Source organism: Bradysia coprophila (genome assembly GCF_014529535.1).
Source record: "Bradysia coprophila strain Holo2 chromosome X unlocalized genomic scaffold, BU_Bcop_v1 contig_44, whole genome shotgun sequence".
NCBI classification, from domain to species: domain Eukaryota; kingdom Metazoa; phylum Arthropoda; class Insecta; order Diptera; family Sciaridae; genus Bradysia; species Bradysia coprophila.
In genome coordinates this window covers 565,616-591,904 of record NW_023503337.1, presented here as the reverse complement: position 1 = coordinate 591,904, position 26,289 = coordinate 565,616, and the positions used below count along the sequence as shown (strand labels likewise).

At 37.6% G+C, this 26,289-nt stretch overlaps 3 protein-coding genes across 3 annotated transcripts; 1 reads left to right on the top strand and 2 right to left on the bottom strand.

The window, feature by feature from the left end:
* Positions 1-3,928: 3,928 nt before the first annotated feature.
* Positions 3,929-5,131, bottom strand: LOC119070022. Its single transcript, XM_037174303.1, has 2 exons — positions 4,456-5,131; positions 3,929-4,377 (listed from the first exon to the last, which is right to left on the bottom strand). Exons 1-2 carry the CDS (start codon positions 5,129-5,131, stop codon positions 3,929-3,931), a joined length of 1,125 nt encoding a protein of 374 aa, XP_037030198.1.
* Positions 5,132-11,123: 5,992 nt separating this feature from the next.
* Positions 11,124-14,049, bottom strand: LOC119070004 (protein-lysine N-methyltransferase EEF2KMT). Its single transcript, XM_037174260.1, has 4 exons — positions 13,866-14,049; positions 13,245-13,788; positions 11,351-11,572; positions 11,124-11,245 (listed from the first exon to the last, which is right to left on the bottom strand). Exons 1-4 carry the CDS (start codon positions 13,959-13,961, stop codon positions 11,145-11,147), a joined length of 963 nt encoding a protein of 320 aa, XP_037030155.1. The 5' UTR covers positions 13,962-14,049; the 3' UTR covers positions 11,124-11,144.
* A 2,042-nt stretch (positions 14,050-16,091) lies between these two features.
* LOC119070003 lies at positions 16,092-25,754 on the top strand. Its single transcript, XM_037174259.1, has 29 exons — positions 16,092-16,291; positions 16,378-16,610; positions 17,426-17,527; positions 17,591-17,878; positions 17,941-18,128; positions 18,186-18,391; positions 18,458-18,547; positions 18,612-18,785; positions 18,841-18,990; positions 19,056-19,348; positions 19,410-19,533; positions 19,598-19,728; positions 19,803-19,926; positions 19,985-20,813; positions 20,890-21,080; positions 21,256-21,348; positions 21,492-21,619; positions 22,398-22,591; positions 22,655-22,814; positions 22,875-23,064; positions 23,161-23,605; positions 23,671-23,885; positions 23,945-24,289; positions 24,351-24,526; positions 24,586-24,660; positions 24,731-25,043; positions 25,119-25,295; positions 25,378-25,506; positions 25,579-25,754. Exons 1-29 carry the CDS (start codon positions 16,196-16,198, stop codon positions 25,687-25,689), a joined length of 5,970 nt encoding a protein of 1,989 aa, XP_037030154.1. The 5' UTR covers positions 16,092-16,195; the 3' UTR covers positions 25,690-25,754.
* Positions 25,755-26,289: the final 535 nt, after the last annotated feature.

Sequence of the window (26,289 nt, the reverse complement as noted above, 5' to 3'; positions counted from 1 at the left end):
TCTACCCTTCCCCTTTTCCTACTGGTCATTATTTTACTTTTTCTTTTTATTTTGTTACAGCTGTTACCAGTAGGTATGGGATACGTTCAAAATTATCGATAATATTAATCGAAAGAAATTATCGATAATTGAAATATCAAAAACGACAAAAAGGGTTTCACTCACTGCAAGGAAAATGAATCATTGCTTCATTGATATGGGTTGAGCGATAGAACTCATTTCACTGGGACTAACTAACGTTACGTAATTCTTGCAACCTTTTTATTTTACCTTGTGTAATTTGGACTGTAACCCTTGTCCTCGGCTCGGGATGCAGCGATCATACTTGACAAAAAGAAGTATTATATGGATTTCGACCCATTTACTATGTAAGGGAAATTGCGAAGACCTGCTTTTCTGAAAACGGATTACTATTTTGGATCAACAAAATAATCACTTTGTTGTGTAAGATTGTCGTGTCATCGATTAGATCGAATCGAGGAATTACTCACTGGTCTAAATTGTGTTTTTAGCACCGTACGAAGTACAAGGGGCTTATAGGATTACGATGGCGTGTGTAATTGATGGAATTCGAAGCAGACGGTAAGGGCAAAGTGTTTGCCTATGGTCATAGATAATGAATCAGCAATAAAAATTTTGTCTGTCCGTCACATCGATATCTTGAGTAAATCAAATCCGATCTCCAATTTTTTTTTTCCTGAAAGGTAGTTGAAATAGTGACACCTAAGTGTTTTAAGGTCTTTTGGGGATCTCTACGGCAAAATAAACGATGGAAATGTAAATGAAACGGCAAACGATAGGTATTGTCGATACCAATTCAGGAGAAAAAAGTTCATTGAAATCGGTTTAATGGACCGTGAGTTAGGGCCCTAGAAGTAAAAGGCTATTTGGCCCTAAGTGTTTTTTGCACATAAATCGAGTAAATTTCATCCGATTTTGCTAATTTTTGTTTTATATGAAAGGTTTTGAAACATTTTAAATTTGGTTCCTAGGACTAAGGCCGCTCCTTGGCCCTAATTGTATTATGCATATAACTCGAGGAAATTTGATCCGATTTTGCTAATTTTTGTTTTATTTGTAAGGTTGTAAGGTAATCGACCTCCGAATAGAATGTTGTTGACAAAACTGTATATTTAGGTTCTTGGACTGAGGCCGCTACTAGGTCCTATGTGTATTTACACGCAATAAATTAAAATTTTAGGTCAATTTGAAATTTATGTTACATTTGAAAGAAACGTCGTACGGGGCTTCGTAATTGCGCTATGTGCAATTTCTAAGATGTACAGATATCATACGAAAGGCTTACGGGCAAAGTATGGGGACAGACGCACTAGGGTTCGTACGGGGCTCAGTCGCAGCAAACGCTCCGACTGTTCTGATGGCTCGTTTCTTTATAAATCATACTTAAACTTCACTTTTTCAACAATTATAGCTTTTACTTTGTGACACCAATTCACCAACTACCCCAAAGAATAAGCCTTCAGATTGAAGTATAAATTCAATGTTCATTAATCAATGATCCTAACATCAATTGAATTAATGTTAGAAATTTGATTGCTCTAAATCGAATTCATAAAACTAGCTCGTTACATAAATAAAAATTTATTAATTCCGTAGAGTACCTTCATCGACCGTATTCAATATGGTATATTACACTGTATGTATAATAAAATCTTCAACGGTCGAGTGACCAAAAATTCTAATTTTGTAATAGGCGAACTAATTACCCGTTGTCGTTCATCAACCGATCAAAAAAAGTTGATATGAATAAAACAGGGGGAGACCAGAGGCTTTTTAAGATTTTTGCTGATGTCATACAGCATCACTACGATCGCACCTAAGAGGCTAGACGTCCGAATCGAATCTTTATCTCAAGAAGAAGATTTTCGTCTCTCGAAGTCCACAGTTTTGTTCACATTTTTCTTTTCTTTTCAACTCAATTCTTCTCACTCAGTTTCCTACGCCATTAAGAAAAGCTTCAGGAGATGATAATGTAATTCATTCAAGAATTCAGCTACGTTAATGTACGACGTAGCTACGGCTCTGGTTATCATCGATTTAAAGGTTACATTACTTGTTAAGTTTGTTTGTTGGTTCAGTGGCTACACGATATAAAAGAAGTATCATTTGAACACTAAGCAGAAAGCACACAATAGTAATAATAGTTTAAAGTTTTTTAATTTCGACTGGACGAATTTCATGATTGTGCAAGTAGTTAGTAATTACAAAATGAAAATTACACCGCCAATAATTATTGTCAATTAACTAACCTATAGAACTATAGATGGCATTGCCATTGTGATAAACGGCATTTCGTCCTTCTTTCAAATTTACTTTAAGGTCTCTAATTAATCGACCTCAAATCAATTCAGTTATATAAATCTTAAATTGTATTGATTTGAGGCTGGTAAATGAAGACTGTTTTTCAGTTGAAATTTGGGGTAATAATTTTGGAACTGAAAGCCGGTTAAATTTCGTAAGTTCGAACGAGTATTGACCAAAAGTTGGTCACCAAATCTTGAACAACGAACAGACGTAACGAAGAGGCTGGTAAATGAAGGCTGTGTTTCAGTTGCGATTTGGAGTAATAATTTTGGAACGGAAAGCCGGTTAAATTTCGTAAGTTCGAACGAGTATGGACCAAATCTTGAACAACGAACATACGTAACGAAATCCAGACATTCATCAATTCGCTATCGCCACTCTTTTCTCGACTAGAGGCATCAATAAAGACCAGAACAGGATAGACCAGCGCCTCGTGGCATTGTTTGATTCCCTCAAGGCTTAAAACATATGCCGAATTGTTTTATTGCCCGATACGAAAAACATTAAAAAAAAAATTTTGGGTTGCGTGTTAGGTGTCCCTGACAAGTTCAAATCTCGAAAATTTGAAATGTAGAGATTTTCACTAGGACTGGGCTTCCAACGCTGAAAGCCTTCTAGGGATAGGAAGTAACAGTCGTAGAACAAATGTTTTTCGTAATGAAAAAATTTGGCATAGGGGTCAAGTCGTGACCTTTCCCTAGGTTTTCAGAAACTCTCAAACATTTCTCGTCGACAGTGTGGAACATGAGTGAACATTTCATTTAAAACTTCTTCATTTGTCAAAGGGTCAAAGGGTAAGAGTCAATTTTTCACGTTAGCTAAAGTTTAGCTGAACTCACGTCAGTTGAAATCTTTCAATTCGTATTTATTCTAAACAAAAAAGCGTAATGCAATTTTCGTACACCACTAAATTATGTCTAATGTCTTTTGATGGTCATTGATGCGTACAAAATCATAAATTTCCCGCAAGTAATGCTTGACTTGAGATTTATGAGTAATCAATTAAAGTGGTATACTGAACAAATTCTTTCCTTTTCTTTCTAAAACAAAAAAACAAAAATTGAACCAAATCTCACTTTCACTTCAACCGTAATTTTTATGAAAATGTACAATTTCAGTGATTGCAGCCGATTCAACGTGGTATTTACCTGGTGTATAAAATAATGTTCGTACAGTATCTAACTGCAGGTACATTTTAAATAAATTGATTTTTTTTTATACGAATCCAAGTCAAATTGACCATGAACTTAATTTAATTGAATAAAATTGAACTTGAAGAAAGTGAAATTGGATCAAATTAAAATCCGATCAATTTGTTTTTGGCAAATCATCAATTACGAGAACGAGTTGGGCAGTTGAGTTGTATATCTATTATATAGCTATCGATAAAATTTGTACTACAGCACACACATTGTATTATTGCGCACGTATACGTTTAATTTATTAAACGTTTATTTAGTAGGGTTAAACCGTTAAACAGGGCATACATTTTGGCTTGGAACGCCTTTCTTTTTTTGGAAAACTTTATTTCAATTCATTCTACAGTAAACATGCTAACGTACAATCAAAATTAAATAAAAAAAAAAGAACAAAACAAAGAAAATCACTGAACGAAATACACTTCTTCCATTGGGGTGCTTTTCGGAATGCTGGAGATAATGCACATTGCGTTCCCATGTTGGATGGCTAGTGAAACCCTCTGAAACAAGTAAGTCCTCGACTTCGGTTCACCAGTTGTGCGAATCAGATTAGCGCCGATCTTGTTCAATAAACCCAGTGATTCTACCGCAAATGCGACGAAATGGTAGTTTCGTTTAAGTTTGGAATATTTCGCATGCTTGCGGTTTGCGGCTTTTACCGACGCCATACCCGGTGTCTTCGTTCTCCCAGCCATATTCGATGCGGCCAATGAGTCGGCACAAGTCGCATCCCACACTAGAGCCTTGCCCTTCTCCCAAGCCGTGTATGTAATGCCGTCCGGGCGTTTTTTGCCGTCATCTCGGAATAAACCGGGTGGTTCCAACAAAGAACTCCTATTAATGGAAGCCAAACCCGTGTGCAAAGTACGATTGAGTTCAGCGTGTCGGAAGAATTTTCCAGCGGTATTTTTACAATGAAACCCGTGACGACCCAGCGAATCTACCTGGGTTCCGCAAATGCACACGAATGGATGACAGATTTTGGTACCAAGGCGTAGACCAACGCATGTGCGGAAAACGTCGTTGTTCATTAACGTTCCAATGCATGGGCTCGGTACAACGTTAAGCCATGCTCCTGACATCTTGTTCTGAAGCAGTTGAAAGCGGTACAGTTCGGTATCGTTGGGGAATGACAACGAAGATGCGACTCTTTTGGAGTTAATTTGATCCCAGTTGAATTGTGAGCGTAGATTTTCTGGCGTTAAGTCTTCATTCAACTCGCTCCATCGCGACAATGCCTCCGTAAAGTGGGCGATTTCGGATTCGTAATCCCGTAAACTGATTAATGTAGAAACGAAATCCTTGACGCCGTACACGGAGGACAAGAAAGCTGGTAGCGAGATGTCCAACAATGAGCGAATGCCTAATCCGCCTAAGTTGACTGGCAAACTCGACTGCACCCATTGAGAGTGATTCAACTGAACATTGGTTATTTTCTCCAAGGCAGATTTCATGTCGGAATCTAATTGTTGAAGCAAATCTGGGAATTTCCATAACGGAGCGCATCGAAACAAGTAGACTAGCTTAGGAATCGCCATGCAATTTTTGAGTACGAAATATGCGTAGTGGTGCTGCAGTGAAGCTAATCGGTTAATTAGAACGTACATTTTATCGAATTTTCTCTTAGCGAAACTTTCTATGGCGCTTTCAAGCAGAGGTGCTCCTAAGAGTTCCAATTCCTCGTCGTTGACAACTCGTATGCCGGGAGCTATGGCTTCTTTTTTTTATGTCGATAAATATGGTTTGGCAAAAAAAATCTGATTGTACCACAGAACCATTTAGTGACCATTTTTTGACGTATAAGACGAAACATTTTGGAAATAGTTATTTAGCTTTCAAATGAACACATGGTTAAGCTGGTTAAGCTCACTTCTAAAGACAACGGTGCACATACATGAAAATTCAATTTTCATGCTGAGGCACCGGTGCTTTGCCGAAAAGCATACATTAGGGCGATTTTTAAATACTGGATTTCAGTTTACTTTTGATGATATCTTTCCATTAGAATCCTTTTTCAAGAATGTAGGACCGCAATTCCGACCACGAATGTGTTAGCTTTCAATAGAAAATAGATTTGGTTGCAGAGGGATTCTTTTGAAAAACAGCCTACCGAAATCGGACTCATTTTCTAGTGGAATTTTCTATATGTGCCTAGAAAGGACTTCGACCCTAGAAACCAAAACCACTTTCAAAAAAATTCTTCAAAACTCGTGTAACTAGCGAGAGGTCATTAAAACCCGAAAACTTGCACTTTTCTTACAAAAATTTCTCCAGTTACACGAGCCATACAGGGGTGTCATTAGAAAGGTAATCACATGTACTATTGAGCCGAATAGGGTCTTATTGGTTTTAAAATTCATCCAGACTGAAATATGCGCAGAAACCGACGGCTTACACTGTCCTTACAGAAATTTCTTGAGGTACACAAAACGTACATGGTCGTGTGGGGTATCATTCGAAAGGTAATTTTCTTTGGCTTTTGGCCAATTAGGGTCTATTTGGTTCGTATGCATATGCGATGAAATATGGGCATTTCAACTTCTATTTCACCGTAGATACATCCAAACCACATGAGACCGTATTTGACCCAAAAGCACATAAAATTACCTTTCAAATGATACCCCACACAACCATCTACATTTTGTGTAACTCGAGAAATTTCTGTAAGAACAGTGTAAGTCTTCGGTTGAAAACTGTAAAGACCCTGTACGGCTCGTGCAAATGGTGAAATTTTTGTAAGAAAAGTGCAAGTTTTCGGTTTTTGATCACCTTTCACCAGCCACACAAGCTTCGAAGAATTTTTTTGAAAGTGGTTTTGGCTTCTTTAGTCGACTACCTTTCTAGGCCACTAGCCACTAGAAAATGCGTCCGATTTCGGTAGGCTGTTTTTCAAAAGAATCCCTCTGCAGCAATTTGACCAGCTCTGAGAACAATGAACATTTTATGAAAATGATCAAACGACTACAACCAAAACTAATTTTTATTTAAAGCTAACAGATTCTTGGTCGGAATTGCGGTCGTACGTTTTTCAAAAAGGATTCTGATGAAAAGATATAAACAAAAATGAAATACGAAAAACGCAAATGTAGGCTACAATTTTAGCTAAGTGCCGGTGCCGGTGCCTCTTAAAGATCACCTATTTAATAAATATTGAGAAGTTTATTTTGGGACGATTTTGACTCCTAGAGGCATATACAAACCATCTACCTGTTACAGATATCTATCATTTGTTATCGATACTATCTCCAGGAATAAGCGACAAGCTCTAACAAATGCGGTCATATAAAGCAAAAAGCATGTTCCAAGAAAATGCAGTCACGGGAAGTAATAGATCGGATAGTAAAACCGCTGATATGCCGTGCCGTCTGTCAACGTATGCATTTGGTAACAGTTTGCACCTCTACTGGTTTACCCCTGAGTACTTACAATTTTGTCGTTGATAGTAATCTCTAAAGAGATTTTTGGCTGTTCGTACCAATTAAATAAAATGTCATTTGTAAAAGAAAGAAGGTCATACGCGTATTGTGGCGTCAATGGCATAACTTTGTTCTGTTACGCAGTTAAGTCTATCGTTTGAGAGAAATGCATGTCCAACTACAATTAAGAATGACGAATTGTTTCTCTCATTGTTTCGATGTGTGAGATGATTGGATGCAACTTTCGATGTTTTGCATTTAGAATGCTGTTCAAAAATAACATAATGCAACAAGAGAGAGTCATTATTCTGTTTGTTTATTTGGAGGCAGTGCTGAGTTCGAATTTTTATTATAGCCAGTAATATAGCTGTTAGACAAATGCATTGCTGATTTAATATTGTCCTGTTTTACTCTGTTTAAGATTGAAGTGTCGGAAAAACTTGTTTTGGACTCTAGAAAGCAATTTTGATTTTGAATTTCTCACGAAACTTTTCCGTCTCATGGAAATTATCGGAACCAATTATCGCAGCTGGACTAGGTCTAAGGTATGTTACCTCCTAAAGGTGTCTTACAACGAGCGGTTGAACTATTAAAATTCAATTCCCCTAATTAATTTTATCAATTGTATGAAGACAGATACAGAACGTGGAGGGTCTTCTGTGTTAAACCCTTTTTCTGTCCGATCATTCATCATATAATAATATTGAAATACCGCATACACGTTAATCTCACCTATACAGACGAATCAATTTAACTTAAAAAACATGGCTAACGCCGACCCGCACGAAACACCTATTCGTATCAAAAGCCTTTAATGTAGAACTCTTCATTTCACTTACTTCATACTCTTCTCTACTGCAATGCTATTCGCCCTTTAAAATCACTTACATTATCCACTCTTTGCCTTGTTATCATATACAAATAAATTGCCGGAGGCAATATAGACAGCCTAGACTTCGTACGGTCAACTTTCATAAATTCCTATTTAAACAGCTATATACCGCTATATTTACCTATAAATAAACATTTCACAGATGAATATGCTATGTAAATACCTTTTATTTGACGTATCATTTACAAGTGTAGCATTTAAATGTGCGGAGATATCTTCGAAAAACTCGGGACAACCACAGTAGGTTTCCCCTTACTCAGGGAGTCCAATTCGACGTGTTACAAACGTATGCGTAAACCAATAAGACCCCAGTACTTCGTACGGGTCTAAAAATCAAATTTCCTAATTTAATTTTGAAGTACTGTTCAACCGACAGAGTTTTTGGAAAAATATTTTCTTGAATTTTCGTCCCAAGAAAATTTTCGTAAATCTGGAAAATTTACATAAATTTATGAAAAAAATTTCTTTGAAATAGTTATGTCCAGTTGATCGGTATTTTAGCATTCAATGTCATTTATTGACTATAATTCTCAAAATTGGAGTTTAATATGGAAAATGAATAATTAATGTAAGGAAATGCTTCCTCAAATATTCGTCCAATCAAAACATCTACTGTTTGCGGTTTATTATAGCGTTTGATGAGACAGTGATGACAAATATGTCCTCAGGATTTTGTGAATCTCATCAATAGCCCTCAGGCAAAATAAGAGAGTCTACCGAAGACAATAAACTATTCATTTATGAATTAGTTGTGTACCGTTCCTAATAAAATAATGTCCAAAGCGGGCTGTGTATATTGAAATTTATCAGCCACCACATTTCGAACAGCAGTGTAAAATAAACAGCACGATTTATAACGTTGCCTCAGAAGAACCATTAATATTGTCACTTTTAATATCTCTATTATCTGGATTAACTTGAAATGTACATACAGATGTGGTGCAAAGTGAGTTGTGTAATTTCGATATATTTTGCAATTGTAAACTTCTAATTCTCTGATTCTTGACTGGCCACAAAATAAATTATTGTTTCGTCGAGCGAGATTGATTTTTTATGTTTTCGATTTGTATAATGCCGTGGAAATTCAATAATAATATTGCATTGATTTTGTGGCGATTCCATGCCAAGTAGTACGTTCGTTTTTTGTTTCATTTGATTATTTTTATTCATTAACGTAAATGGTTTTGGGTAAGTTGAATTGCATGGCATATGGTACTGCGGTGACAAATCATATTTAATTCTAATGATTGATTTCATTGCTATTTTTAGTTGATATGGTACAGAAAAATGTAGAGCGATGTTATCATTTTGTTATATGTTATCGTTATGGCAGTACCATGATATGGCCATGAATTCGAATCAGATTTAATGCATTTTGGTTTAATTAAATTGTCGCAATGTGGTTCAGTTTTCTAATATAAAAGTTAGGTCTAGGTGTGAAAATTCAAATCTTGACAGGTACATGTTAGTACAATTACGGAATCTGTTACTTAATTTAGTCTAAATATTTTTAACCGATTTGGAAAATTCTTCTACCGCTTGCTGATTTGAGGTTACTGCACGAACAATAAAAGCCTTTAAGGTAAATGATGGAGAGTTGACCTAGTGGAAAAGTGATCTTAAGTTGTCCGTGTAAATTTGTATGAAGAAAAAATGATCGGTCAACTCACCATCCAATAAACCGCGAGTTGTCTTATGACGTTTGTATATAGGACAATTCACGATTTATTGAATTTATATGAAATCGGATAACTCACGGTTCACGTAGGTTAAATCTGCAATAATTAATAAAATTTATGTTAATTAAGTAAACAAAAGATAAATCTATAAAATAAAAGTGGTTCCATGTAACATCATTCCCAAATCGATGAGAAATTCAAGTTCAAAGTTTGGTCTTGTCAATTTAGGTCAACTCTCTATCATTTACCTTAATAATATTTTACCAAAAATATTTTATTTAAGTTTGAAAGAAGTGCGTGACGACATTGTACTAGTTAGGGAAGAAACTTTTCTCAACTCAGTGACAAAATGAAAAACTTCTTTCGTTTGCCATTATTCAGATAGTTATTTAAGTGCTATTTTAGGCACTAGATGCATAGACTGTCAATCGAGGCCGCAGACCGACATTACGCAAAAAACATTGTCAAGTTACATACGCCTAAGGTTCTCATCAGATTTTACTATTACTCTTTCTATCAGATTTCAGGTTCAATCTGAACCTGATCTGATTCGAATCAGGTTTTCTCATTCCAGGTTCAGATCAACTTGAAAATTTACAATGAAAATTTCAGGTCAACTTAAAGCTGACCCGACCTGAAGTTGTTCAGATTTCCTCGTACCAGGCATTACATACAGCGAACATCGTACTTTTCACGATCCAAGTCTATTCACTCCTTCCAAAGATCCCAGCACCTAAAATCCTGTATGCACATTAGGTTATAGTTTTTTGGTCTCCTCCTTGCAGCAAAAACGCATATCAATGGTCCTTCATTCACTACTCCCTGACCTAGCTTTCACTAAATGTCGGATATTTCCTTGTTTTAAATAAAAAGGCGCTTTGCCATCTAAATATGGTAGATGTTAGAGTTCATAATACCGGAAGGTGCAAAACCTGAGGTTGGTGTGAAAATCCTTTATGTCACCGGGACAGGTACAGGTAAGTTGGTTAAAAAGCCTTTTTACCATCGACTACCGTTTTTTAAAAGAAAGACGGTTCAGCATTCCCTATTTTCCTCAAGACGTGTTTCGTCAAACTCTACTCCGATTCGAGGTAGCATAGCAAAATTCAGTGCAAAATAGCTTAATTTTCTTACTTGTATCGAAAGTAAGTTTTTCATGCGGTTAGGAAAGATCAGACTGCATATCTTAAGGTTTAATACACATCTGAGGTCTCATGTTGGAAATATTTGTTTTTGGGATCAGACAAAAGTAGGTCATAAAATGCATCCACATTGGGTTGTTAACGCCTTCTTTAGTAATATGAAAATAGAAATTACAGTCATTAAGCAATTTGAATTGATAGGATCTGGTGCGGTTCAAAACGAAACAACAATTTGCGATTCGTTGCTCATGTCAACATTGCATATTGTTAATGGTACTCTACATTTGTAATTGCTAACTGTTTTCTGTAATTGTCTTTTTTGTAGAAATATAAAAAAAAATTAATGGTAAAATGCTGGGCGTGGCAAATTTGCCATAAAAATATTTTTTTAAATTTGGGACAATCTAGCATCAATTTGGCGGTGTCTGTATGGTGACTAGAATCTAAAAAAAAACAAATTGAAATTGAAATTTCACTCTAAAAAAATCATTTTATTTAACAAATGAAAATATTTTAATTGGCGTGGTATTGTTGTAATAAATATGTGTGGGCGGCACTGGTTCTTCTTCGCTTCGTTGAAATTTCATTACATCTACATAATAAAGCGTAAATAAAGATTTTAATTAAAAAACAAAATTTAAATAAAACTCTGTCGTATGGAAGAGAGAAACAAAAATGTATGTAGAACAAATCCCACCTAAAATGCTAAGAAACTCGTTGATGGTGTCTTCATTTCGTACTGTACATGCCATGTAAAGTTTACAATTTTTTGATTTATCGAAAAATGTCTGAATTGTTTGACTAAGTGGACCAAATAGTGTGTTATCATAGATAATATCGGCTGCAATTATCACATCGGGGATGAATGAATCAACCAGCGGGCTTTCGTTGATTTTATACCAATCCAGTAACTGAACGTCTGTAATTGTTATAAACGAAATTTATGAAGAAAACAATTCAACCTAGTCTTCTAGCCGTGCTTATCTACCCTCTGCGATAATAGTTTAACAAAACGTAATTTATCCATCTCATCTGTCCCCACTGCACAACGCACCGTAACGTCATATATTTTCAATAGAAATTTAAAAGTATCAAAAATGGAATTGGATCAATGACTTAAGATCCTTAGACAGAATAGTCTAAACCTACTGCTGTATACTCACGTAAAAAATCGCACTCTCATCATTTTTCGAGGAGTTAACTTTTTTGCTTTAACGAAAAACTTAGAGAAAATTTTAGGTCTTGAAAAAGGCCACCACCTGAGTATTTTAAATGTGATATCACAAAATGTACCTGTCCTAGATTCTGGCTAAGATCACCTATTCAGGCATACCTCACATGATCGTTTATGCTTTGATTTGTAGATTTTATCACCAGATGAAGTTGAAATTTTTAGTCAAAAAATCTTAGTCGACAAATTTGATGATGTCATTTTAAAGCTACATTATAAGGCACTCTAGGCAATAGTAATGGTTTCTCCTCACACAAGCCAGAGAAATCATTCAACGATGTATGCAACCTCACTCTACTGCCATGAAAATCAAAAAACGCTCTATAGGGAGGGGAAAAATTAATTTTAAAAAAATGGTTTCTGTTTCATTGAATTCCTAGGGTCATTCTGAGTAAAACCTGGGGTCAGGCCTTTCGAAAAAAAAGAGAAAATATGACCAGAGAAACCTTAGACACGAAAGTGGGATTTTTTACGTGTGCGAAACTGTAAACAGAATAAGTTCCGACAAAAGAATTCTTTAGCAATCGGTACAAAAACAGACAAAATATTCCCGGCAGAAATAACTAACGAGAAAGTATTACACATTATTTGTATGACATTCTATGAGAGAAAAATTCAATGTTTCAGCAAAGACGTTCTATGAAAGCAAAGTGTTCTTCTGATGGCAGTGAAAGTGAGTTAACTCACGAGATTCTTCAAGACACTTTACAAAGGCAAAATGGTTTTCTTTACCCATTTTGTAAGGAAAAACTTTAAAATTTCTTTACAAATTTTTGCAAAAATTTATTTAGTCCGGGTGGGAAGCAAGGCAAAGAAAAATAGATTCTTAAAAATTCCTAGGTTTGTCCATCACATTCTGTCGTTTTCTCTAAGAAGACGATACATCGAATCCTTTCTTTATAAGACCTTTTCAGTTGCGTTTCATGCTTTTCGTTCATTCATTCATTTATTGTTCATTTTCAGTCGACTTAATACAAGCGGACTTAACTTTTGAGCCGGCTCGATTACTTTTTGATGGCCTTTTATATGAAAATAAGCATTTCTTTAATCAGACATCTACTATATAGCAAAAGGAATGTTAAAACTAATGAGGTAACAGATTTTACATCAAATAGACGAAGTAAAAGATTTCACAATCTTTGTCGGTAAATCGTTTGTACTAGTTTGAAGATAAAATGCGTTTTCTGATCTGAAGTAGATGATGATATCCCAAGGTCAATGAAACGGTACTTTCGTGCAAGGAGCAAAATTCTCTCAGACAAACATTAGAAGGAGGGTGAATATTTCATTATTTTGTAAAGAGTCAATTCTTGGTATTTTGTTCACAAAACAATTCATGAAATCGGTGTGTCTCACTTACCCAGACCATTAACTGGTCTATCCCCGTAATTAATGCTCCGTGTCTTTATCAATTCGTCGTAAACCATTTGATTGCCATCAGTCAAGCAAATGTGTTCTGGCTCGCACGTTCGATGAATCACAAAGCCACAAAGTCCCGTTCCACAACCCAATTCCAATATCTTCTTTCCACGAAATTTGTCAACATTCCCTAGAGCCCATTCGGATAGTGCACAACTGGCTTCCCACGTAAAAAATCCCGTACTTCCATGCTTAATTATTTCGTCGGAATGCGGTAGGCAGATCGATGTATGGAATGCGATCAGTTTGAAAATTTTACAAAAATCCTTCTCGTTGTCGGAATTTTGCAACAGACTGGTGTAGATCTCATAGAGACTGTCTTCGATGTCAGCATTTTGTCGTTCTAATGCGTCGATTATGTGTCGAAGGAAGCGTAAACGATGTGACAATTTGGTTTTTCTGCATTTAAACTCGGCGGAGTTTAGTGTTCTTGAGATTAGTTTGCTTTGATAAACTAGTGACATGTTGTCTGGATGCAGAGTATCCTGGAAATGGGCAGATCGAATTATGTTATGGATGAACTCAGGTGTATAGTAGTGTAGAGTTTAGACAATTTTCTAACCATCCAGTCAATCTGTTCGATCGGCTTACAACACAGAAATTGAGTTTCAAGTATTTCTAACTGCCGATCGAATTCGTTTTCCGAAATCTTAACCATTTTATTGAATAAAAAGGTGTTTTGCCTTAGATGGGTGCACTACTCATTGACCGGTGTTTACAAAAAAATCACCACAAGTAAAAATTTGACATCTATGACAGTACGGACAGTACTAAAGAAACGCGGCAGCTCGAACGTATCAGCAACGAAAGGTTGGTACGGTTGGTAACATATATAATTTGTCGTAAAAGCCGCGAAAGATACGAAATATATACAAGAACTACATAGCAAGGTTCTAAAAGAACAGGTTAAGACCAAGGTAAATATAGTGACTATATTTACCTTGGTTAAGACACTAACGAAGGCGGGTTACGCCTAAATCGATAAACACACTCAGTACAGAATCAACTTGAAGAAAATGATTTTTTAGGAAAATTCGGAATTTTGTTTTTGTTACGTTGCCTTTTTATATAAACTTTGTAGCCCCTGAACTCAATTTGTGTATCACCGCCTTCGTAATTAACTCGGAGTTGTCTTAACCTGGTTCTTTCAGAACCTTCCTACATAGCTCATGAGGCTTTAATGAAGGAATTTATATACCAGTTATGGCCGACTCTTCAAAATCTGTTGATTTATCTTGAACGCACTCATTATTTTTGTCAAGTTAATATGAGAATGGGTGCGTTAGAATCGGTTGTTAAAATCTTTATGTCCTCCGAGGTGACAATAGATCATATCTGGTTGATTTATTTTCATTTAATTGGAAGGAACGACTTATCTGGGACCAAGAGTGACCGACCCTCCCAGCACCCGGAAATGTTATGTCTCGTATAAGGGACACTACTGCACAAAGTCTTTTTGTTGTGGGGATGTCTCAATTTTCGAGTGTTATCAGCTGATGGTAGTATAAAATTGGAAAAAATTGCAAAGAAGTGGTCATGGCCTGCTCGTGAAGTATTTACGGATGCAGATGATAATGCCCTATGAGTTGATGGTAAGACACAATGCATTTTTGAATGTAAAGAAAACTCGTTCTTGTTTGGATGTTACAATAAAGAAGCTCCGATCGAAGCATGAAGCATGCTTTTTCATTTACTTTGTATGCTTGCTAAGAGGACCGAAAGTAAAGCTGTCAATTCGCGGGAGAAAGCTATCGCTTTCGCCCCTTAAATTTACATTTGCTTACTTTCGGTCCTCTTAGTAAGCATACAATAGTTATTTGTGTATCTGTTTTGGACGATTGTTTTTAGGCCCGAACGAAGTGAGGGCTACATGCGAAAGTGCCTAAAATTAATCGTCCAAAACAGATACTCAAAAAATTTTTCATGTAAGGGGTCGAAAACCTGAGAAAAATATCGAAACTCCCTCATTTTCGGCCCCGACACATGAAAAACTTAATACGTAACTCTTTCGGCCTACTCAATCGATACGTAATAGTTATTTGTGTATCTGTTTTGGACGATTGTTTTTAGGCAATTTCGCGAGTTGTAGCCCGAACGAAGTGAGGGCTACATGCGAAAGTGCCTAAAATCAATCGTCCAAAACAGATACTCAAAAAATTTTTCATGTAAGGGGTCGAAAACCCGAGAAAAATCTCGAAACTCCCTCATTTTCGGCCCCAGCACATGAAAATAACTATTATGTTTAGTGAAAACAATAACACAGTCAATCCTTGAAATTTAGATTTTAATTATATAAGAGTTATACTCGAGAGATGGCAGGGTGGCGCTGATGCTAAATGTCAAACACCAATCACATCATGCTATCTCTATCGATTGTACAGTTTGAATCGAAACACTTACAAACAAATGAAGTAGAAAATTTGTGGACAAATAAGGAAATGACCGTTCAAAAAAAGACTGCTCCGCTGCTCAGGGTACACTAAATTTTGGTTGCGTATGTTGGCTGCATGGGGACGACAGTTTGTTTTCCAATGTTTCCAATTCAAGTCCTTCAATTTCAATCATTTCTTTCGAAATTTTCCTTTTTTATTTTCAAAATAATGGATCTAAGGAGATCATATCAAATGACTAGAAAAATGGTAGAAGCACTAGTGCCACTAGTGCCTTTTGCGCCTTTTTACATGAGAAAACACCGAAGAAGAAGGATTCTAAAAATTTGATGATGTAGACGGATTCTGTAGCGCCTGCGCACTATTGACAAATGAAGTGTCAAACATTTATTTCAAAAACGAAGCAATCGACGTTTTGAATTGAACGGTTGAATCTTTGCTGCCTGCACGAATTTGTTTTTTTATCAAATGACTCGAATTTAATTTCGAAAAATTATTCAAAATGAATTGGAATTTAATATCGTCAAACTGTGAAGATGAAACCATAACTAATGTGTTCCACAAGAACCATCATTTCAAATTAACTCCAGAAGGACCGGTAACCAAAATTGAAAACCTTTGTTGACAAGAGATATTGTGACTACTGAAATGTTTTTTCTCTGTTTATTTCATCGCTAAATACAGTTAAATGAGCCAATATCTGTCAAAGCGATTGTTCGCAATCACCGGATAGTGGTCAGTGTGGACAATAATTTATTTTTGCTGGAAAATGAGGATACAATCGAATGCAGTACGGTTTGCTTTGACTCGGAAATTGATGCCATTGAATTGTCTTCCAGTGGTTTGGTTGTCATTTGTGCATTAAAATGCGGAGACATTCATGGTTTACACATCCAAGGCAGTCAGATTTTTACGGTGTAAGTACGGTCTTATGTTGGGATTAATCTTCTTACGGACTATTGCTTTAGCTAGAAATTCCATAATAACCCTAGTGATATGCTTGCCGTCTGTCATCTAATTATACGTTTTCCCTGATTAAAACGCCAATGAAGTGTTGGAAACATAGTCAATTGTACAGTTTAACATGGGCGAATTTCCAATTAAAATGGTTTTGTTCTAAGTCCCATCTGACAGCTCTATCCAACGGAAACATTCATTTCAATGATTTAATACCGAAATAGTTTCACTCTAATAACATCCAACTTCCTTGTTTCACAAAACAAAAACACCAAAAAGGATGCAGAACCATATGACTTCGCCATGGTCAACTATAGCCGTGCGCCACAAGTGGATATTATCCAGACCGGCGTATATGAAGGCGGTATATCATCTATATATCCATTGTGCAGTAGACATAAAATAGTTCGACGGCACGAACACGATAATTTGATTGAACAGCATCATTATCTGATAGAATTCCGATGAAAAACCCGTTTGCTTGTTGAATACATCCGTGTAATTACAAGATCCAGCAATTTCATTCCAATTCATGTTTCTCACTCATTTGATATCGACGTTAACATACATAACACTCATAAGTGCGGTGTGTATCCTAATCTCGAACTAATGGAGCGTTCAACAGAAGGCTTCAATTGATTTACATTCGAACGGTTTCTTCAAATCTGAGGACGATTTGAAGTTCCGAATACTGGATCGAAACATGTTGCGTATTAAAGTCACCCTATCCTACTGTTATATCTCTATTGCTTTAAATTCCTTGGAAATATTACAGTTCTGTTGCCGATAAAGACGTCTCAGAGACCAGAACATTTGTTGGAATCAGCCAAGTAAAAAATGAATACGTCTTCATGTGCTCTACCGGTTCCGTATACAGGTAGTTGTGGATTTTCCTCATCGTATATGGCTATTGAAATAATCATCACCCAAAACCTTTCAGATTGTCGAATGTTGACGAGCACATTCTATCCGACATAACATCATTCAATTGTGAGACAACAATCGATGTGTCTAAGACAATCTCAAATGTCGAACTGGCAAAAGTTAGCTTCGGCACCAGTGACCTTCACATCGAAACATTTTGCGTATTACCCGGCGAACAAGACGAGCTGGTAGTGTCCAGCTCAAAGAAGTATCTTTTCGTTCAGACCATCGACACCAAGTGTAAAATCGAAATACCGAAAGCGATTCAATCGTTTAAGGCCATTTTTAATTTGGGCCACTATTTGTAAGTCAAACTGTTTTTATGGCTTCGGCCACTTGATGGTTCATATCGATTTATTGCTTCAGGATTGGAGTGTCTTCTGCCGGAAAAATGTATGAGATTTGTTTGGTAACAAAATCTTTTCGCTTGTTCGCGGAATGGGACCAAATCGTTGAGGACGTCGTTATCCTGCAAGTCAGCGACAATGACATTCACCTGTTGCTACAAACTAAAGCGGAAGAGTGCAGCACTTTGAAAATTGTTGATTTTCCATGTAAGTTAACTGGTTGGCTTTTTCCCAACCGACCACTTACCACTTACCGTTTTCCAGCGATGAAGTGTCACTATGAGCTTCCTATACCGTCGACCACACATTTGGTGAGCCAATCTCAATCGTCGGTCAATCTGTATTACTTGGAGGAGATTCTCGGAACGAATATGCTGCCGCAAGAAGTTGTCATGAATTTGATAACGGAATCTCAACCAGCCGAACGTTTTAAGAAATTGATTCGGATCGGACGTTTAGATGAAGCGGAGGTAAGCATAACGCTACACTCGAGTATCCAACGAAGAAATTAATTACTTTTTTTTGTAACATCGCAGCTGTTCGCCAAACAATTCAATTTGAGTAGTCAGCCCATTCATGAGGCAAGAGTTAGACGACTTCTGATCGAAATCAGTTCCATATCCAAGGTACGGTTGATCGGTTAGATGGTATGGTAAAGGAATTTATTCCAAGTTCGCTCTTCTGATTCAGGTGAAACAAGAATTGATCGATGAAAAGCAAGCGATGCTGTTAGACTTGGTGAAGAAAATGGTAGACGGGAACAAAAATGCGGAATTTTTAATCTCTTTACGGTGTACTGAAGTCACCGGCAAGGAAACGATTCAGAAAATTTTGCTGCTTTTGTTGGACAATGTTGATTTCACAGTGAGTACCGTCGCTTTTCTTCTAGCTCAAGATTTGCTAATTTTTATTGGTTAAGAATTACGAGGCAGAACTTGGAGACATCAAAGAGCAACTACTTCGTCTGGACACATTAGAGCTTATCGATCCTTTGGGCATCGAATTTACGTGGCAATTTTTCGTTCACCATCCGAACATGTTCAAGCTCATCACAAAATTGATGCATAAGGTCTGTGTTCTCCATCACCGTCAACGACCATTTCACTAATTGCTTCCGATTCACTAACACATTAGAATATCGATGCAGCATGTTGCATATGGAAGAGACATTCGTCGTCTCTATTTTCCCGCATCAATATGGAGTTCGTACACGCATGCGACACATTGGAACCGTTACAAGTCATCCAATGGTATCGTCACTTTGCTCCATGTATCATACAACATCATCCCGAAACGATGTCCTATCTGATTGACAAAGCCATCGATAAAATGACCTATCTGCAGTATTTGCCAGACTTTCCGGAGATTGGCATCACATTCATCAATGATGTCAGGGATACTTTTGCTGAAGTGCAATTCCTTTTTTCGTGCGTAGACTCAACTAATCGGATTAGACAACGAGTGACTAAAGATATTTTTCTCTCGCAGGAACGTAAAGCGCAACTTCGATGGTTGCATGGATAAACTATCGACAACCGTTTCCGTTTTAAAAGAACTTTCAGTTTTGAAGAGAACTTACAATATAACGCTGATGTACGACGATTATGTGAACGTAGGCTCATCTGACCAATTGTCAGGCAGACATTTTGTTTTAATTCCAAAATCAATCGTTACAGAACTCAATCGAAGAGAACGCATTCAACATATTGCTTCGGATTCATTTGAATCATCTGAAAGACTTGGCAGTAAATTTTCTGTTTCCGTTATTTTTCGAGAAAGGACTGTTGCCGTCGGACTCAATTGTCAGGTAAACTGACGACATTCACTTGTCGCATCACCAACTACATTAACTACGTATTATGACCTTCTTCGTCTCTCTAGATACGTGAAGTTTCTAGTCAAAAGTCATAAAAACATTGGTTTTTGGCAGGAAAGAGCCGTTGCCGTTTTGGATCTTATTTATAACAACGAGCAAAAACTTGAATGTGCGCTCAGTATATTGAGGGTAAAGTCGATCACAGATCATCTTCCGAACATTTCAAATTAAAGTAAACAAATCGTAGGTAGCGCCAGTTCCATGGTCAGACACGGTAACGGCTCTCTTAAAGTTGGGCAACTCCAGCCATCCACTTGCGGTCGAAATATACAACGAATATGAATCGCAGCACTTGAAAATGCTGAAAATCAAATACGGATGGGAAGCGAATTCGACCGACAACATTTTGAAATTGGCCTTCCGCATCATTAAAGTGGATCCGGACATGGTCGATGATGTACGCTACCTGGTGAAAGTCGACTCTACGCGCAGTTTTGCCATCAATTCGTATTACGTTACGACATTGCTGCAACAAAATCGCATCGAAAAGTGCTTTGAGTTCATGAATCTGTTGACCAATGTCGAATGTGAAGAAGTCCTGGAATTCATAGTGAACATACAAAACGATTCGTTGTCCAACAATGAATTCATTCTCGAATTCTATAAGTATTGCAGTCAACGTGTCAACGACAAAACGCTGCTGAAAATTGCCTTTTCACGACAGAAGCTACATTCGACGTTTCAATTTCAATTGACACCAGCCGATCTGAGTTATCCGGACGTTAGGCTTGGCCATTTTACGAATGGCATTAAAACTGTGTTGAATAAATTGGCGTCTAAGGAAACCGACATTTTAGACAGCTGCTACAGAGATGTGACATTGCTATGCTCATCCCTTAATTTCGATCCCATGAAAGGCATTGTCGAGCTCGCCAAAACATTGGGTAACATTCACTTCACTTGTGGAATGGCTAAGACAGTTCTGCATGTGACTACAGTGAACGAGCACAATTACAACTTTTTCATCGATCTGGCAGTGGTGTTGATTGGTCAACAAATAAAAAGCTTTGACACAGGTAGGGCATAGCAGTTACGAGGACAGAGAGAGGATTTTCTGGAAAAATTGGATGCTAAAATGAAATTGCTTTTCAGATGGACCACACACAGCGGACAATTTCACGTACCTGTTAGCAAGTAAACTTTTAGAACAATCATTGAAGCACGGACGGGTTGTCTATCGTGAAATTTGTCAGTTGATTTGTTGGTGTCTCATTGGACGTGATATTTACAGTGTCATTGAGTCGGAAGAATTCCTCGAATCGAAAGCGCATTTTGATCGAAACGTAAATTGTTAATCGTAGTCGAAATACGCGTTGATCTATCGGTTTTTCCATTTTCCCAGAGTTAACAAAATTCAAATTTGAAAATTCACCGGAAAAATGAATTTGCTTGATCGATCGGAGCATATTTTGATTTCATTGTCATAAACTGAATAAAAATGATTTGCACTCGTTTCAGACGTTGCAGGACGTCCTCAACGAAAGCTGTAACGGCAATAACGACTCATTTTCGGTATTCGAATCGGTTCGCAGTCCAACATCGGCAGAAAAGGTATGTCAAGTTAAAATACCAAGTTTGTAACATGCGATTCAATTGCGAAATTGTGGTAGTGCATGCCGTGCCTATTTTAATTTAAACAAAAGACGTACAGATTCTGACTCTCTATCTCTCTCACTCTATTATTTTGGATGTAGCCGCCAAACTGTAACGAAGAAGTACTGAAATGTCTATCCCTAGCCATCCATTTGATCTGTATCCTCGACACCAATCCGTTTCAGAGGATCAACAAACATTATGCATTCGACAAGGACGACTTTGAGAGGTAAGTGATACTCATGGCAGTACGGTTTCAATTTCTACAAAATTTAGAACTTCATACAACCCGTGATAGAAGCTGATGACTGTACAAAATCTTAAAATCTGGTGAATTCAATCAAATAATTTTTAGAATCGCTTCATCACTTCCTCTTGCGGGAAGTCGCAGTCTAAGTAAAAAAATCGGCAGATGTTACATCACCAGAGTTATTAAGAAGACACATGAAATGTCCTCTTTGTATGATATCGGCGTTGTTGAAGTGCCTGCTATAGGCCTAAAACACACGAGCAATTTTGCGTTGATGGGATTGACAACTATGCTGCACTTTCCATTGTAATCCAATGTTCTCTCCAGGCTAAAAAATGGAAAACACAACATAATTGTCACATCCATAAACGCAAAATCGTGTGTTTCGGCCATACGCTTATGGAAGTCCATTCGTCTATGACTATGTCTCTTAATTTGTGTCCGATGTCAGGATTATTTGACATGTAATTATTATCAGCTCCTTTATTGTCATCTGCACATGCTGCGGAGGTAGTTTACTACATGAGGGATCAAACTGTTATTTTGACAAGGGTAGAGTTCGAGCCGAAGAAGGCGAGATATGCAACTACCCAAGTCAAAATAACAGTTTTCAAACCGAGGCGCTTAAAACACACTTGTGAGTTCGCCAGTTCACAAATTGATTCTGAATGTAATGAACTACCAAGCAGCAACCATTATGGTTGCCAACCAATGTATATAGTTTTAATGTATGCATTAAAATAAATTTAACTCACAGCATCAAGAGCTCCTTCACGTCATCGCTGAACGAATTGGTATCGAAGAAAGTGGACATCGCTTACAAGATCATGCATTTGGTATTGAAATATCAAAAGCTCGGCGGTGTGTCCATCATCCATGATTCGCATGTTAAAATTGTACACAGGAAAATCATTTATTTCGGGCTACAAGAAAAAGATCCGAACTTTTTGGGTAAACGTTTCGGAGATTGGCAATAAAAGCTTTCCTATTCCTACCCATTCATTCATTTTGCAGATCTCATTGCCGTTCTTATGTCGGATTCAAATCCAAAGGATTTAGCAATGTACCTAAATACAAAACTCAAAAATACGGCGAATTATGTCAACTTCTTAAAACTGGGTGAGGCGTGTAACACCATTTTTGCAAACTTAAACATAGACATCAGTCCGGGAAGGTAAGCGATATTAGTTTGACTTTAAATTACGAATTGCTTCTGATGCCAGTTGGCGGATAGTATTTTCAAATATCAGTATTACAAAGAGCTCTGCAAACACGATCCATCGATTCAACCGCAAACGAATGTCGATTTTCAATGCTTCGATAAAGTGCTGAACGCTCTGCAAAACAAAGTGATCAGCGTATCCCTTCTGAAAGAGATGAGCGAGGCATTCAAATGGAATTACCAGAAAGTATTGGTGACGCAGGTAAAATATGGTTTTTTTTTGGAGTTGCGCTCCCGATAGTCAGTTTCGCTAGAAACTCTTCCAAATCTAATCGCTTCTTCCCCAATTTACTTCCAGATTTTAACCATTTTAAGCACCCAGGAATTGGATTATTCCATCAAAACCGACGTCTTCGGCAAAGAGGAAATAATGGCCAAAAACTCTGTCGAAGATCTGTGTGACATGTGTGAAATTTACATCAATGAATTGACCAGCAAAGACCATTTAGCGAAAGAGCTGCTCAACTTTATGAAAACCATCAACTTTTACTTCTACGAAATATTCCTGTGCGTCATTCACATCCTGAATACGATCAAGGCCGCTCAACCTGTCATGAATTGGTGGTTGATCATTTTGAAATTGATGAAACACAAAATGGTCGGTAAACGTAGAAATCCAATCGGACAAATTGAGAACGATACCTGGCTGGCATTTCATCCGCTGAGCGGTGTACCGCCACCAATTTCGAAATATCGCATCCCATTCCTTTTGACAGCCGACAAGACACTGGAGGATATTTTAAGTAATTCGGGGCACCAATCGATTTCGTCTGACGATCGTGGTTAAATTTGAATTTTAATTTTGCAGGAGACGAGGTCAACGTCGAAGATTTTGACAAATGGTATCAGTTGATCGAAATTCATGCACAAATGACCGGTAGTGATGCGGCAACGATTGCTGAAAGCAAAGACAGTCTCTGTATGTTAGCTGTGAAGAATTCACTGGGCGAGAATCAGAATAAATTCAAAGAAGATTCAGCCAACTATAACTTCCATCCGAAAAATAACGAATTCCTACAATCGGTAAGCTAGACCCAAAGACACAATCGGTGGCGTATAGACTCATCATCAATTGTTTTCAGATTCTACGAGTGACCAACAAAATGAGCGACAAGGGGAACATTCTTTCAGCGTTACACTTCACCACCAAATTCGCAGCAGAAGGGGCCGACCAAGTGGAAGCCGCTTATGAATGTTATACGTTTGCCGTAAATAATGAACCCGAACTGCGTACAAATCGTCGTGATGCAGCTATTTTGACTCAAATCAAACGATTGTATCCCATATACAAACTGAAATTCTTGCTTCGTTTGTACAATCTGATGGACGACAAACTGAACGAATTGGTGGAAAAGCCGGAAGATTTGATCTCTGAATTGTACGAACACGAGTCCATTTTGAAGGAACAACAAATTAACATCAATAAGGTATAGGGCATGGGCGGTCATGTTTTCGAAAGATGCTGATGATCTCGTTCATAATTTACAGCTCGTGGAAGAGGTGGCCGATCTACATAATAAGAACTTGAAAGAAATTCAAATGGACATTCTACGTAAATGGTTTTGTGATACCGTCACGAGCAACGGCTCTGCCGACGAAACGTTTTGTGAACCAATCGATACCGTTGCGGACGTTGATCCACAGAACTTTGAAATCATTACCCGGTAAGCGTTTGTTGCAATTTCTATTTGCCTGACCTCTACTCATACAATTCCCTTCACAGAACCTGTTACATACTCAGTCGATGGACACCAGCAGAAGCGTTGGACTTTTGCTTAAGATACTTGGATCAATCGAGGTAATGAAAACGAAACTCTCTCAGGCTCCATGCTGTTATTGCTTAACCCAACATTTGTCTGATATTCCAGTGCCGCCAAGAAGTTGCTAGCCTTCGAGTGTTACATGAAGCTATCGAACGGTGAAAACGAAATATTTCCGTGCGGTCAATTCATTCAGATCAAGTGTGCATACTATCTGAAGCAGCTCGGTTTCAAATACAGTGACCAGGCGTTCAACAATTTGTCGAAAGCAGAGAAAATTGAAACGCTGAAGAAAATATGGAAAAAGTATGCGCACGATCCGAAGGCAATTGATGTGATAATACTGATTTCGGTGGGCTATGACATTTACCATCCAAAATTATGGCGCAGCACTTTGAAGCAGATGGTTACTTTGAAAATGGTATGTAGTTAACTGGCAGTACGATTGAAGTTTCGTGTACAAATTTTGATTTTCGATTTATGTCCAACCACACAGACGAACCGGTTGAGTGCAATCATTGAACTCTTATCAAGACGCCCAGAACTACGGCAAATCGATGATGCGTTTGCTGTGGCATGGCAGTATTTGATCGAGAAACCGTTTGAATGTGCGACGAAAATGCGAACACCCGATCAAGACGCAAGGCTAATAAAATCGTTGTTTTTGTGTCAGGTGAGTTGGTGAAGTCGGCGCGTATTCTTATCCGGAGATTCTAAAATAAAAATTTATTTTTCGGGTCGATTTAAATGCGTAGACCTGTCCTGTTGTGTCCAAAATTGATTTCATGTCAATAGCCCGACAATTTGTGTTCTTACAACGGTCTTATATGGCAGCTGCACTATTGGTATTCGCCAACGAACAGCAAAGATCCGAAATTAAGCAGGTAGGCTCGTTAATACAGTATGAAGTCATCCTCATTCACCACTTTAATTGACCACTAAATTCCCATCGGCAGATAATCAATGCGAGCCCATCCACATTATTGAAAGAGGATCTGAAATCGTTAACGGAATACGGTATTTACTCTTTCGTCGTTGACTTTGCTGTAGAAGAATTGGATTTGTAATATTGTACTTCGTTGCTAATTTAACTTTAATTTCCCGTGCAAATAAAACAATTTTACATACAAATCAAGGTCACCTATTTTCATTGACAAATTATGGATTTTAAAGGAACCAAACATTCGCTGTGCGATCAGAAGGTTACTATTACTAACCAACAGTCGAACTAGTGGAAACGACTGAAGGTTAGACCACGCTAACCTCTGACCGCCACTAGATTCGGAGGTCGAAACAGATTGTCACTTCTTTAATGCGCTTTCCGCGAACCCTGGGAAAGGGAAGAGCCAAAGCGTAAGTATCCTGTTTGTTATGTTGCATAGAATGGTTTGAAGCGTAAGTATCATGGATGTCTGTATGCAGTCTGAAAGGCGTTGACCATAGTGGATTGTAAGTGAAGCGCCGCTCGCCTCATAAGATTGTATGTTATCTACTGCGGTCGATTGTTATACCTTCTTAACTGAAGATGAAGATGTATACATTATACAGCCACAAACTTATGAGGTTTGATCTTTGGACCCTTGCCGCATCGGAACCAAGTTTGAGCTGTCTGTTTGGCTACCGAACTTGTAGTAGCCTACCCGTTCTTTGCTGAATTTGTAGTAACC